Source organism: Vigna unguiculata, chromosome 1, assembly GCF_037176805.1.
Source record: "Vigna unguiculata cultivar grain cowpea cultivar isolate G323 ecotype 2 chromosome 1, ASM3717680v1, whole genome shotgun sequence".
NCBI lineage: Eukaryota > Viridiplantae > Streptophyta > Magnoliopsida > Fabales > Fabaceae > Vigna > Vigna unguiculata.
The window spans coordinates 21,655,254-21,669,773 of record NC_140792.1 but is presented as its reverse complement, the minus strand read 5'-3'; the positions used below and the strand labels follow the sequence as shown (position 1 = coordinate 21,669,773).

Sequence of the window (14,520 nt, the reverse complement as noted above, 5' to 3'; positions counted from 1 at the left end):
ATTTAACTCTGAGTTGAATGGTTAGATTAACTCCTATATAAATTAAACCCGACTAATCTCTCGTATTTGGAAATATTCATATCCGAATAAACTGACAATTTAAATGGTTGAATTGAATTTTAAAATATTAAATATGGATTATGTTGAATTCGACATGTTGAACCAGAATCCGATTGTTGCTCGGTCATACTTTTATGTATTCATTGCAAATTAAATATGAGTAACTTTTTGTACTCGTTAGAAATTAAAAGTGACAAATAATATTCTTAATAAATATGTGATTAGTAAAATATTTAATAGTTTGAAAAAAAAATGAATGTAACCCAACATTAACTATCTTTCACTATTTAATTACAAAAATCTCTTTAAAAATCATTTTCAACTAATCAACTTTAAAAATCATTTACCAATCATTGTCTTATGAAAATCTTCAAGAATATAATCCTTTAACATGTTTTTTTCAACTTTATGAATTTTCTAAAATCTGTCTCATTCTTATACAAACAGTTTGGATAGAAACAGGTCTTTGATAATTAGTTACTTTTTTAGTTGGAGAATGGATTATCTAACTTAAGGTTATCTCTTATGAGAGATTAATAATCCTAATGATGAGAAAGATGAATGAATAGTATGTAAAACATTTTATTTATTTTGTAACTAGTTTTATAATAAAAAAATGTTAAATTTTTAAAAAATATTTAAAGGATAAAAAAAAAATATGAACACAGAAAGAAGAATTTCTTTATATATATATATATATATATATATATATATATATATGTATATATATATATTTAACCACCACCTCTAATATAATTTCATGAACACACATTGATCTAACCACCACCTTTAATTCATGAACACAAATTGATATACATAGACCGCAATTAATTTAATAAAATGTAAAATCACAAAAAGAAATTGGTTTACCAAATAATCATTTAATAATAAATTATAAATTTTATTAAATAATAAAATTGATTCTTGGTTAATTAAGATTTTGAAAATAAAAGTAAACAAAGATTCAAATTTTTATTTTTGTCCTTTTACTTTTTCTTCCAAAACTTAAGTTTCTTATTTTTAAAAATTGAAATTTTGTTCAATTCTTTAGTATTTATATATATGACATTAATTCTTTTATTCTTCATATTTTATAATTAAATAATTTATTCGTAAATAATTTACATGAATACGTTAAATATAAACTTCAATTCGACCACATAAACAAAATAAAATCTTTAATCAAGATTACGGATTTTTTAAAAATAGAAAGCTGACTGTCAAAATAAATATGAAAACTAAAATGGCAGAAAAAAAATGAAGAGACAGAGAGAAGGAAATCAAGATTGTAAATTGGGAATTAAAATTACCAATATTGTAATTTAGCAAAAATATAATTTTAGTTTCCTTATTTTTTTCACCAACTTTCAATTACGATTAATTATTTTCCCGCAAATTACACCACCAAAAAAGGATTACAATATGAACAATAATCAGCACCTCCTTGCTTCAACTTCAAGAATTGGGTCCTTTGTCTGGTAGCATAAGAAATTAGAAGAAATATAAACGCACGTAACATCATTAACAATCACATTAAAGCACAGAAAGAAAAGCTTCAACTTGTTTTTTGTTTTGGCCTAACAAATAAGAAGAAAAATATTTATACACAATGTTGGAAGCAACGGGGGAGGGGGGGCGGTGGAAATGAATCCGACCAATATGAAGATGTGGTAACCTTATGCGATGCTGATTCTTTTTCTGTGATCCAAACTGCTTCATTCACATCCCTCTGATTTTTTCGGACGTGAAATTTTCCAACAGTGCCAGAGAAGTCACGTTCAGTTTGTACCCTTATCGACAAAGTTAACTTTTTTTACCGTTATGAAGTTGGAGAACCCAACAAAAAGGGGTTCAGGAAGATCCACTTGTTTCTATGGTCATTATTAGGGGCATAGTAAAGGGCACGTTTGAGTTTTCGTCCTAGTTTATCACTGTAGAAAAAACGGGCTTTTGGCTTCTGGGTGTTTATTTGAAACCTTTCTTATGTGCTGATCGAAGGCTCACTGGGTCAAAGATTGGATCTTCTCTAACTTGAGCGTGGTGAGTGGGGAACCGAAAGTGTGATGAGTTTGTAGTGTTCTTCTGCAGAGATCCGAGTGAATGGAGCCTCCTACGGGGTTTTGTGCTTCTTTGTTGAGTTTCGTCCGATTTCTTCCTTATTTCATTGGGCTTCTGCTTCTTGGCAATATCAAAGGTAAATGGCAATGAATCTGTTTACGTTCTTTTCGATTGTTGTGAGTTTCTTATTTTCAAATTAGTTGAACTTTAGTTGAAAATTTAGTAATTGAACTTGAGCATTTTAGAGACGATTTCTAGGTTGTTACTTCAGTAAATGAAATAGTAATGGACCATCTGTGCATATATTATTTTTTCTATTTATAATTTGTTAAGTTATTCAGTGATTGTGCTGAGCGGATCAAAAGAAAAAATTCACTGATTTTTGTGCTGTGAAATTTATTCAGCTTTCTGTGACCGATGTTTGTTGACAAATTATTAGCTTTCATTAAATTAATTGATGTCAACCAGACCTTGAACCTTGCTTCAAGTATCTCATCTCGTAAATACAAATAATTGAACCTTGTACTTTTGTTACTGATTAATCTTATGAGCTTGTTTATTAGCGCGGCAGCACAAGATTTATAATTTTGAGAGTTGAAAATACAAAGGAATAAATTTAGTGGCAGCCAACTATATAGTTTTTCAAGGCCAGCTTAGAATTATTTCTAGGCAAAACCGAGGAATTTAAATAGTTTCTGCTCTTGCTTCATTTTCTAGTTTCCATAATGGAATATGTAATAGCTTATTGTATCTCATGCTTCACTAGACTAGAGAAGATTTAGGGTATGGTTCTACGTCAGATTTGTGATTGTAAACCTTACTTATCATTGCTCAAACTGTCAAATAACTTCAGGTATCCTTTTCTGCCCTTTGATATGCATAATAATTGCAACTGGGAACACCGCTATCATAGTTGCACTTTGGACAGTTCATGCTGTTTGGACATATTATTGCGTTCTGAGGTGCTTTCCTTGACTGCCACTCTTTCAAATTTTTGCTCACTTTTCTATCTTTGTGTGTTATGAAATTGTGATTACTTTCTCATGGTGATTTCCCTGACGGACAGAACTAAACAATTAGGGCCACTTCTGAAGATTGTTATCTGCCTGTGTGTACTACCGGTGCTGTTGGTTTTGTGTCCGATTTTTGGTATTCTTGGAAGCATTGTAGGTGGAGCAGCCTACGGTTTTCTTTCACCCATATTTGCTACTTTTGAAGCTGTAGAGGAAGGAAAAGATGACAAGCTTTACCACTGTTTCATTGTATGTTCATTATGTTTCATTTCTGGTTTAGATGGTCATTACCACTGTTTTACTGTTATTAATTTCAGAAACTGTACTAAATTGTCAGGATGGTACTTGGAGCACTGTTCAAAAGGCCTGCATGGTTGTAAGGGATGTAAAAGACGTTGCTTTCCATTCGTACTTTTCAGTTATGGATGACCTGCTACATAGAGGACCTCCAAATGCAAAATATTATGAGATCAGGTTTATATGCCTCTCTATTTTGTTTATTTTTATGTCATTGTGCTGTCTGACCTGGAGGCCACCAGTTCAAAACCTGGAAACAACCTCTACGCTTTCTTGGGTGCAAGACTGCATACAGCTACCCTCCTTGACCCTACTCAGTTGGAAACAATCTCTACACATTGGTTGAAGCTCCATTTTTTCTTGTTTAACTGTGTTTGTAGGTCACACTTATACTTTAAAGCTTTTCAAGTTTTAAATCTTAGTTCTGTAGATAGTATGTTATCAACTCGAGTGCTAGTTATTTTACTTTGAAACTAAAGGAGCTGGGTTGAAACAAATGAAAAAAAAAATATCAATATTTGTTGGATTTCCTGTAGATTTCTATCTTTCAAAAACTTAACTCTTAAGGGCACAGCTCTTCTGTATGTAATACCAAGCAGCGATAGTTAGGTTATTTTAATCTTTAATCATTTCCATACCAAACTTATTAGCATGCTTGAGCATATTACTGAAAATATTGACAGAAGACATTATTCTTGGATTGAATCTTAAAGAATGATAATTATTTTTGCGAATATCTTCCGGTTCCAGTGGCATTTCAGTAAAAAGTAGAAACCAAAGTACAGAAAAATCTCAATTAATTGTTTTTCCAAAATTTTCTATTTTTTGGTGCAAACAATACTTGGCGAACCAGATAACATTAATTGTTAACTATGTTCTTTTTCCTTATGTATTTTATGTGCTAGTTGTATCTTTAGTTTCTGATAGATTTATCATGAGAATATTCATCTGTAAATTGAAAAAGAAAAGTGATTGAATTGGTGTTTTTTAAAAAATAAAAGCAATACAGAATATGACCATGAAAGGTAATTCTAGATAATATCCAGTCATAATATGCCAAATATGATGGCTGACAGGATTTGTGCCATATGATTTATTTTTAATTTTTTTCTGCTTTAATGCAGGCTGCTTTATATTCCTGGTGCTTTAATAGCTGCAGTTATTGGAATTGTGGTTGATGTGCCAATTATATCATTTGTTGCCCTATTCAAAGGTCCATACATGCTTTTTAAGGGGTGGCATAGACTGTTTCATGACCTCATTGGCCGTGAAGGCCCTTTCTTGGAGACCATATGCGTGCCTCTTGCGGGTCTTGCTATCCTTCTCTGGCCATTGGCTGTTGGCGGGGCAGTTCTGGCATCCATGTTAGCAAGTTTCTTTCTTGGTGCATATGCAGGAATTATTGCTTATCAGGTCGGTCCTCATATTTTTTCTCTACCGAGTTGTACTATGCTACTATTGTTATTATAGCTGTTAGAAATGGTGGATATAAGTATTAATTAAATTGATTCTATATTTTTGTTATTAGTTCAAAATAGGGTAACTGACTTGTAAGGTGGCTTAACCAAATTATGTCCTCAATCTTAGAAAGTGGATTTAGATTTAATATCAATCTTACAAAACCGTCTTGTAAGGTGGGTTTACACACTTCTATACTATAATTTGGTTATATCTTTAGTTAATGTGAGATTTCCAACACACTCTCTACAAATTTTGCTAGATTACATTCTATACAATCTTAGAAAACGGATTTAGGCTTAACCTTTCAAAACTTATTTGTCAAGTGAGGTTTGCACCTACTTAAAATAAATTATAATTTTTCCAGCTCTTTTTTATGTGGGATTGTTAACACCATACATTGGGAAGGATTATTTTGGGCCCTTTCAAAACATATAATATGTGAAGGGGGGAGAGCGTGTGTTGCACAGAGTAAGGCAAAATCAATTTATCAATACAAAAAATGAATGTATAAAGCAAGAAACAATTTAAGGAAGTATGGACACCTGTACACTTGACAGACAATTTTGTTAAATATAAGTGGATTGCTGGCAAGCAGTTGGGAAGGAATGAAGGATAATATTTAAAAACTATAGTACTTTCCTTTGACACTGGCTTGCAGAATACTACCAAACGTTATCTACTACTGATCTTTAGAATTAAGTTCTATATTGCATGGTCTTTAACAGCCTTTGCCAATACTACACAGGTATGCAATAACATTTACATTGGATTTTATTTGAGAACTTCCTAAAGTCCTAAGGATGGATATCATTATGGTGTTAGTAGATCAACTTCACGAAGTATAGTCATTTTCTTTTTCACATTGCCCACCTACATACTTCTGAAGAGGTTACTGAGTTACTCATTAAAGAGTTGTAAGGCTTCACGGATTTTCTTTTCACCAGTCACAGAAGGAGATCACCTTTTTATGAGACAATTTTGGACTGATCTCTGTAAACAGTTAGAAACCATTCTAAAACTCAGCTCTGTCTATCATTCAATGTTGGATGTTCAATTGGGCATACTGAAATTGTCAGTTTATGAAATTCTTTACAGGTTTTAAACATAACCAGTGGCCCATAGGGCTTAGTTAGTTGGGTTGAGTTCTCTTTCATTGCTAACTACTACATTTCCGTGAAATGTTTCCTGTAGGACCACATATGGAATAGACCCTTCAATATTGCTCAAATGTGCATAAGATTTATCAAAGTAGAAGTTAACCAGTTGATGGCATGGTTCAAAGAACAGTAGTGTTAGATGTCAAATCATATTTGGTGTTGACTCATAAGAAAATGAAGCTGTGTGGTGATAAGAATAGAAGGGATGTTAAGGGACTTGAATAATGAGAGGGAGAATTTTTCTTTTATTAATTACTAGAGATGAATACAGAAAAATACAAGATGAATTGGAGAGCTTGATTCCTCTCTTAGGATCTCATATTTATAATGGGTATAACACAAAACACAACAACTTTTAAATGTGTCATGCTTGGAACAAATAAATTAAGTCCGAGGAATCCTCTCAAAGATTTGTTTTGATGCATTTATAAGTTGATTTACCCATATAAGTGCACAAGTGAGAAATGCCAAGATGAATACAAAAAGATAGAGAATGAATTGGAGAGCTTGATTTTCTTCTCTTAAGGTCTCATATTTACAATGACAAATACAATGAATGAGTGGAAAGAGAAAAGGATAAGAAAGGTTATATCTAGAAACCGGATATAACACAAAACTATAGCAACTTTTCAATAAATTCTATTTAGGATGATTAGGCAATTACATTTTGTTTTATGCTTTTTCAAGGGATAATATTAGCTTTAATGATAACACATTATCTTGTAGTAGAGGGTTTGTCTGTAGGAAACCAGCCAATCAACATCACAATGTCCAAAGATTTGGGTATTCCCTTTATCTTAACAAAGTATACCTTGTCCTAGAGCCTGTTTTATGTACATTGTAATACGGATGACAATATTCCAATTATCAATACAAGAATTTTGCATACGACGCACAACACCAATTACAAAAGACAAATTTGGTCTAGTAATTGTAAGATAAATCAATTTTTATCTTTATAGATCAGAGAAAGCTCCTCTCTATTTTGCCATTAATTTCTTATTTGGACCTATAAGACCATCCAGTGATTTACAAACAATCATATATGTCTCATTTAGGATGTCTAGAGCATATTTTCTTTGAGAAATTTCAAAACCTTTGATTGGGCTACTTCTGTGCCCAAAAAATAGTTGAGACTTCCAAGATCCTTGCTCTAAAAGTTATTGCAAAAGGTATTTATTTTATTGAGATATTCTAGAAACATCATTCCTTGTAATGGCAATGTCATCCACTTGCATAGTTAAGTACACACTTTCCAGGGAAAGCGTGACTAGAAAACAAAATGATTTGTATCACTTCATTTTAGCCTTTTTAAAATAAAAGAGAAAGAGGCATATAGGACGAATCCCTAATGTGTATTGAGCACATAGGGTTATGCATTATAAATAGGAAATACAAAGAGATGGGCCTAAGCCCATCACATCTAACAAAGAGATGCCCACATAAAGACTTAGTGAAAATATTTGTTAACTGATCATTTAAGTTAACGAACTTAGTCTTGATGTCTCTAGATACAATCTGTTCTCAAATGAAATGGCAGTCGATCTCAATGTGTTTGGTCCTCTCGTGAAAGACAGGATTAGAACTGATATGAAGTGCTTCTTGATTGTCACATATAAGTGTCATTTGAATGACATCTCCAAATTGTAACTCTTGAAACAATTTCTTAAGCCAAACAAGTTCACAAGTGGCTGAGGACATAGCTCTATACTCTGCTTCTGTGCTAGATCTTGCCACAACACTTTGTTTCTTGCCCTTCCAAGAAATCAAGTTACCACTAATAGAGACACAATACCCAGAAGTAGATCTTCTATCAGAAAGAGATTCTACCCAATCAACATTTGAATAGCAAACAACTTTTGTATGGTTATTGGAACCATATAACAAACCTTTTTCAGGAGATCATTCAATGTACTTCAATATATGGATGACTGCATTTCAATGATTTTGACATTAGGAATTAAGAAATTGCTTACCACACTGACTGCAAAAGAAATATTAGGACGAGTAATTGTAAGGTAATTAATTTTCCAACCAATCTTTTATATTGCTCAGAATCTGAAATTGGCTCCCCATGATTTGGTAGGAGTTTGGTATTGTTGAGAATAAAGAAAATAGGGATTGAGATTAATCTCCCTTGTGTATAAACCACATATAGGGTAATCTATTTATAATAGAAAGGTACAATTAAATAGAGTAACTGAAAAATAAATAGAGTAAATAGAAGATATTGTTTGATATTGTGATTAAAAATATCTAACAATATCTTAATAATATCAAACAATATCTAACACTCCCCCTCAAGCTGGAGCATACAAATCGTATGTGCCAAGCTTGTTACAAATATAATCAATTCTAGGCCCTCGTAAAGACTTAGTAAAAATATCTGCTAACTGATCATTTGAGTTAACAAACTCAGTCTTGATGTCTCCAGATATGATCTTTTCTCGAATGAAATGGCAATCAATCTCAATGTGTTTGGTCCTCTCATGAAAGACAGGATTAGAGCTAATATGAAGAGCAGCCTGATTGTCACACACAAGTGTCATTTGGGTAACATCTCCAAATTGTAACTCTTTCAGCAATTGTTTGAGCCAAACAAGTTCACAGGCAGCTGAGGCCATAGCTCTATATTCTGCTTCTGCATTGGATCTTGCTACAACACTCTGTTTCTTACTTTTCCACAAGATCAAGTTACCACCAATGGAGACACAATATCCAGATGTAGATCTTCTATCAGAAGGAGATCCTGCCCAATCAGCATCTGAATAGCAAACAACTCTTGTATGGTTATTAGAACCATATAACAATCCTTTTCTAGGAGATTTTTTAATATACTTCAAGATGTGAATGACTACATTCCAATGATCTTCACATGGAGAATTAAGAAATTGGCTTACCACACTGACTGCAAAGGAAATGTCAGGACGAGTAACGGTAAGATAATTTAATTTTCCAACCAATCTTCTATACTGCTCAGGATCAGATATAGGCTCCCCTGATTTGGTAGAAGTTTAGTATTGGGATCCATAGGTGTATCAACAGACTTTGAACTCATCAACCCAGTTTCCTCCAGAATATCCATGGCATACTTTCTCTAAGATATAACAATACCATCATTGGACTGTGTCACCTCAATACCCAAGAAATATCTGAGTTTGCCAAGATCTTTGATCTGAAAATGGTGACAGAGATGTTGGGAAATCTATTTATAATAGAGAGAGGTACAATTAAATAGAGTAACTAACAATATCTTAATATCAAACAATAACTAAACAATATCTAACAGGTATTAAGATTCGTGGGTGTGTCAACAGGTTTTGAATTCATCAACCTAGTTTCCTCCAAAATATCCAATGCATACTTCCTTTAAGATATAACAATACTATCGTTGGATTGTGCTACCTTAATACCCAAGAAATATCGGAGTTTGCCAAGATCCTTGGTTTGAAAATGGTGGCAGACGTGTTGTTTCCTCTAGGAGATGCCATGTGGTCACTGCCTGTAAGAACAATGTCATCAACATATACTATCAAATAGACACATCGAACACTTGAGTGGCGGTAAGAGATTGAATGATCTGACTCACTTCGAGTCATACCAAATTGTTGAATGTTGCCAAACTTTCCAAATAAAGCCCTAGGAGACTGTTTTAGGTCATATAAATATTTGCAAAAACGACATATCAATCCAAAAGACTCTCCCTGAGCAACAAATCCAGGAGGTTACTCCATATAAATTTCTTGAAAATTTCCATTGAGGAAAACATTTTTGATATCTAGTTGATAAAGAGGCCATTGTTGAAAAGCATCCATGGCTAGAAATAGGTGAACAGAAGCCATCTTTGCCACTAGAGAGAAAGTATCACCATAATCCAATTCAAAAATTTGTGTGTAGCCTTTGGCTACAAGTTGAGCTTTGAGGCGATCAATAGTACCATTAGGACCAACGACAATGGCGAGTACGGCGACGGCAACGGCGGCGGTGGTGGCGACAGCAGTTGCAGTAGTAGAGGCGACGAAAAAAAATGCCAAAAGAACCTTAAGCTCTAGATACCACGTTGAATATTGAGAAAAACTATATAGGGTTAATCTCCCTTATTTCTAAAATACAAGTATATATGGCAACCAAATGTAAATATGGTAAATAAAAGATATTATAATAAACAATATCTACCAATATGAAACAATATCTATTTTTCCTAATAAACAATAGACGCTATGTTTTCCTAATTAATACGATATATCTAACAAGTTAGACAAAGCACACATTAGAATGTCCAAGAAACATCTATGTAGTTATAAAACATTATCAAAACTTAGCTCATAGATGATTGATCAAGTTGTCTAATGGATTTAAACATGCTAGAGTCTATAATTAGATTCCTTCCTCTACTTAAAATGTCTAGTACATATCATCTACCTAGAACAACTATCATCTAATGGGGCTTAAAAAGTTGATTTTAGCATATGTTTGCAATCAAAGCTATATTTGCCCTATTTAGACAAATCTGAGTTAAAACAAATGATTTGAACACATTATTCTTTAAGAAGACTAAGATTAAATGCTTTATGAGTGCATAAAAGTGCATTCATCAATGATCATGGAAACCTTGGCCAAGGAAAACCAAAGTTCAACTGAAGCATACCAAGACCACACAGGTAGTTTTTTCCATTTAGTTTCTCTGAAGACTTTTTGAAATAAGGTAGAGGCAAGAGCATAGCACAATTATGTGAAGGGAAAAATAGGGTTGCAAGAGAGAGAAACCGTGAGGAACCCTTGACATCACACCAAAACAGTACCAGTATAAAGAACCAAGGGCGGAAATGAGCTCAGAAGGTGGTCTAGAAGGATTCCAACCACGAGAAGGTAGTGCGAGACAACGTGCGAAGGTCTGGTTGAGAAGAAGATAGCTTATGGTGGCACGTCTAGTGGAGTTTGGACACAGCCACATGGGTTGTGTTGCACTCCTCAAGACAACCAAAGCCTAACTTCGGTAGACGAAACTGCAACTGTGGCACAGTGGGGGATTGTAGCCAACAGTGGCTAGGTGGCGTTTTCTATGCCAAACAATCAGAGTGAGGCAGAGTGGGACTGACCAACTTTGATACCAACTTGAGATGAAGACTAAAGAATACAGAATGAATTGGAAAGCTCGATTTCCCTTCTCTTAAATCTCATATTTGTAATGACATTGGAGGTCTGGATAGAATGAATGAGGGAAGAGGAAAGAATAAGAAAGGTCAAATCTAGAAATTGAGTACAAAACAAAGTACACAACAACTTTTCAATAAATTATATTAAAGATGACCTATTCTAACAACTAGCATGATAATTACATTTTCAGCTCTTCTATTTGTAACAATCACATCTCTTAAAAGGGGAAATAAAACGAATGCGTAGATTCTAGAGATATTTTTCTGAATTACTATGGAGATATTAGGATATTTTTATCCGAATAATCTCCTATTTGCATCAAAGTGCCTTGAGATTCAGTCTAGATAAAGGTTCGACTGTATGTACAATTAGGATTTTTCCTAAGATAAATGAGAAGCTAAAACCAAGATTTTACAGGCCTTTAGAGGTGGGTCATTAAGACAGGACAGGTTGCTTAAAATTCTAAAATGCAGGCTTGCTAAGTAGCTACAATTGTCAGCAGTCAACCATTACCACCTGCACTGTCAGAGAACTGGGAGCATAAAATACTCCTTGCTGTTGTGCTGCAATTGCAAGCAGGACATGGTGGTAAACGGGAGGCGTCTTTTCAGTGCAAGATCTATCAGGCTACGGGATAATTTATTGGAACTTCAAATGGATGGTATGGTGAAAGTACTGGCATAGATTGTTTCGTTAGCACCCATTACCTTATTATCGCACTAGCAAGGAGGTGTAGAGTGGGACAATAGTGTTGTTAATTAGTAGCAACGGAATGTTTTTGAGGAAGAGGGAAAAGGATAAGGGGGCTGAGTGTAGTGAGAAGGCTAAGAGGTCTGTATCACTAAGCTTCTACTAAGTCCTCTTAATTGGGATGGTTCACAAATTGCATACCCTTGATCTATCAGGCTTTTCCATTTTCTGATTATTATTTCCTTTCGTACTGATATTCTTCTATTGTTTCCATTTATATAGTGTGAATAAAATGAAATCTGTTTCCTTTCCCCAAACCTGGCTGCTGGTTTCCTAGCTGTCTCACTGTGTTTCTATGTTCTCTGAAATGCAGGAGTCTTCTTTTAAGTTCGGTCTTTCGTATGTTGTCGCAGCTTTGGCCATTTATGATGAATACAGCAATGATATTCTTGACATGCCAGAAGGAACCTGCTTCCCTAGGTCTTTTTCTGCTTCCTCGCATTTATCACTGTGATTTACAGTTAATGCTTTAATATTCTCTTATGCGATTGATCTCTGATGATAGGCCTCAGTTTCACAAAGAAGTTGATTCATCACAAAGAGCATCTAATTCAATTTCCGTCTCAAGACCTAGCTCCTTCCGAAAGGCCCCTTCTCGCACGACTTCAATGAAGAACAACATTGCTGAGCTGAAATCATTTGAGGTATTCTTTGTAATATCTTGTCTCGAATGATGTGACTCAAGATATCATCTTTATCTTCCTTGAACGTGATAATGTTTTTCAGCTTGATGGTCCGTACAAAATAATATTGTTCATGAATTGTGTAGTTGTTGGATGCGTTATTCAAGGAATGTTGCCGAGTTGGAGAAAAAATGGTTTCTGAAGGTTTAATTACAAGAAAAGACTTAGAAGAAGCCAGATCTGGTGAAGGGAATAGAGTTATTAGTATTGGTTTGCCAGCATATTGCTTAGTTCAAGGACTCTTGCGCTCTGCAAAATCCAATGCCATGGGTATATTTATCGGTAAGTGGAACCCTTCGAGCAGTTCTTGTTATTTTCCCCTAGCTCCTTTCTTTCTTTTTTTTTTTCTTTTTAACCTTCTAAGACTTCTACACTTTTCCTTACCCTTTTCTCTTTTTGAGATTTTTTTCTTTAAACCATTTTGGTTACTTGCCCAATGTAGGTGATGATACTGAACTAACTACTACAAACAGACCAAGAGAGAAATTTTTTGACTGGTTCCTTAACCCCCTTTTGATCATTAAAGAGCAAATCAAAGCTGAAAATCTTTCTGCCTCAGAAGAGGACTACCTCTGCAAGTTAGTTCTCTTGACTGGTGATGCAGAGAGACTGAAAAAATCTATCATTACTCCAGCCCCTGAATCCGAAGTCAAACGTGCAGAACTCGAGGCATTGGCTAGAAGGTACTTAACATACCAAAAAACTTGGTTAATGTGAATTTGGGCAAGCACTTACAAATTTACCATGCATAGTGTTTTGTGATTAAATGATTTTGAAAAACTGTTTTATTCTCTTAATGTATAATATATTTTCTCTTAAAATAAATCAAACTTTTTGAATATTTTAAAAATCAAACATATGAATCTTAACATCTTCAAATGCTACCGCATCTAACTTCTCCATAAAACATTTCACAAACTTCTAAGGTTTTTTATTGTAAAGCAGTAATCAATTACGTATCTCGTGAAAAACTTTCATATGTTAGAAGCTAATCTAGATTGGTTTATTATATAATTCTCAACCCAATTTCAAGGTTACATTTTGTTGGTTGTTAAAAGCCAAAATACTTTACAGTGGTGGACCCTGCCATTTTTCTGATGATGCTTTTACTTCAGAGGGGTTTGGTTCCAATGATCCATGTCAAGAATCTGTCTCATTTTTGTTCCGTTCTGAAACACAGATTGCAAGGGATTACTAAATCCATGTCAAGGTTCCCAACCTTCAAGCGACGCTTCGATGATCTTGTAAAATCTTTATGTGATGATCAGAAACTTGGAGGTCCAATAATGACCAGATCAAAGAGTGCCTTTGCTCGGTTGGTTAGTTTCAAATCTTTCAAGGGGACAAGAAACGGCTCTTCTCACGGATTAAACGTAGTACGAGACATAGAAAATTCATGATAACAATACCGTGTAATTGACAAATTTAATCTCATAGGTGTATCCTTGAGTCATTCTTTAGGTAGAAATATGAGTGTAATTGACAATAATTGTGAGTTAATTCCTATAAATGGTAGACTAAAATTTATATTATTAACCAAAAAAAATCATATTAGATATGATTTTTCCGTTGTTGTAAACAAAAGCACGATGACAGCTTTAAATTTGTAAAATTCTCAATGTATAGGAAATTTTTCTAATTTCTAATTGTAATTTCTGACCTTGTTTATGTGCAAATTCAAGCAGAGAGCAGCCTCAAAGGATTCTGTTGTAGACCTGCGTTACATTGTCTAACGCTTCTTGCTATACTTCTCGTCAGACCAATGATTCTATCGGGAAGCATACCTAGATTTGAACATTCTCTCCCAGGCTTGTTCAAAATTTTCACACCTAGATTAAGCAGATCTCAAGGAGATTTTGTGTTGCTTGAATTTCAGTTTAACGT

The 14,520-nt window shown here is 34.0% G+C and overlaps 1 protein-coding gene across 1 annotated transcript; it reads left to right on the top strand.

The window, feature by feature from the left end:
- The first annotated feature begins 1,630 nt into the window (after window positions 1-1,630).
- LOC114194342 (putative membrane protein At3g27390) lies at window positions 1,631-14,275 on the top strand. Its single transcript, XM_028084507.2, has 10 exons — window positions 1,631-2,254; window positions 2,972-3,080; window positions 3,185-3,380; window positions 3,469-3,605; window positions 4,553-4,841; window positions 12,267-12,373; window positions 12,459-12,597; window positions 12,723-12,918; window positions 13,079-13,319; window positions 13,817-14,275. Exons 1-10 carry the CDS (start codon window positions 2,161-2,163, stop codon window positions 14,034-14,036), a joined length of 1,728 nt encoding a protein of 575 aa, XP_027940308.1. The 5' UTR covers window positions 1,631-2,160; the 3' UTR covers window positions 14,037-14,275.
- The last annotated feature ends 245 nt before the right edge of the window (window positions 14,276-14,520 follow it).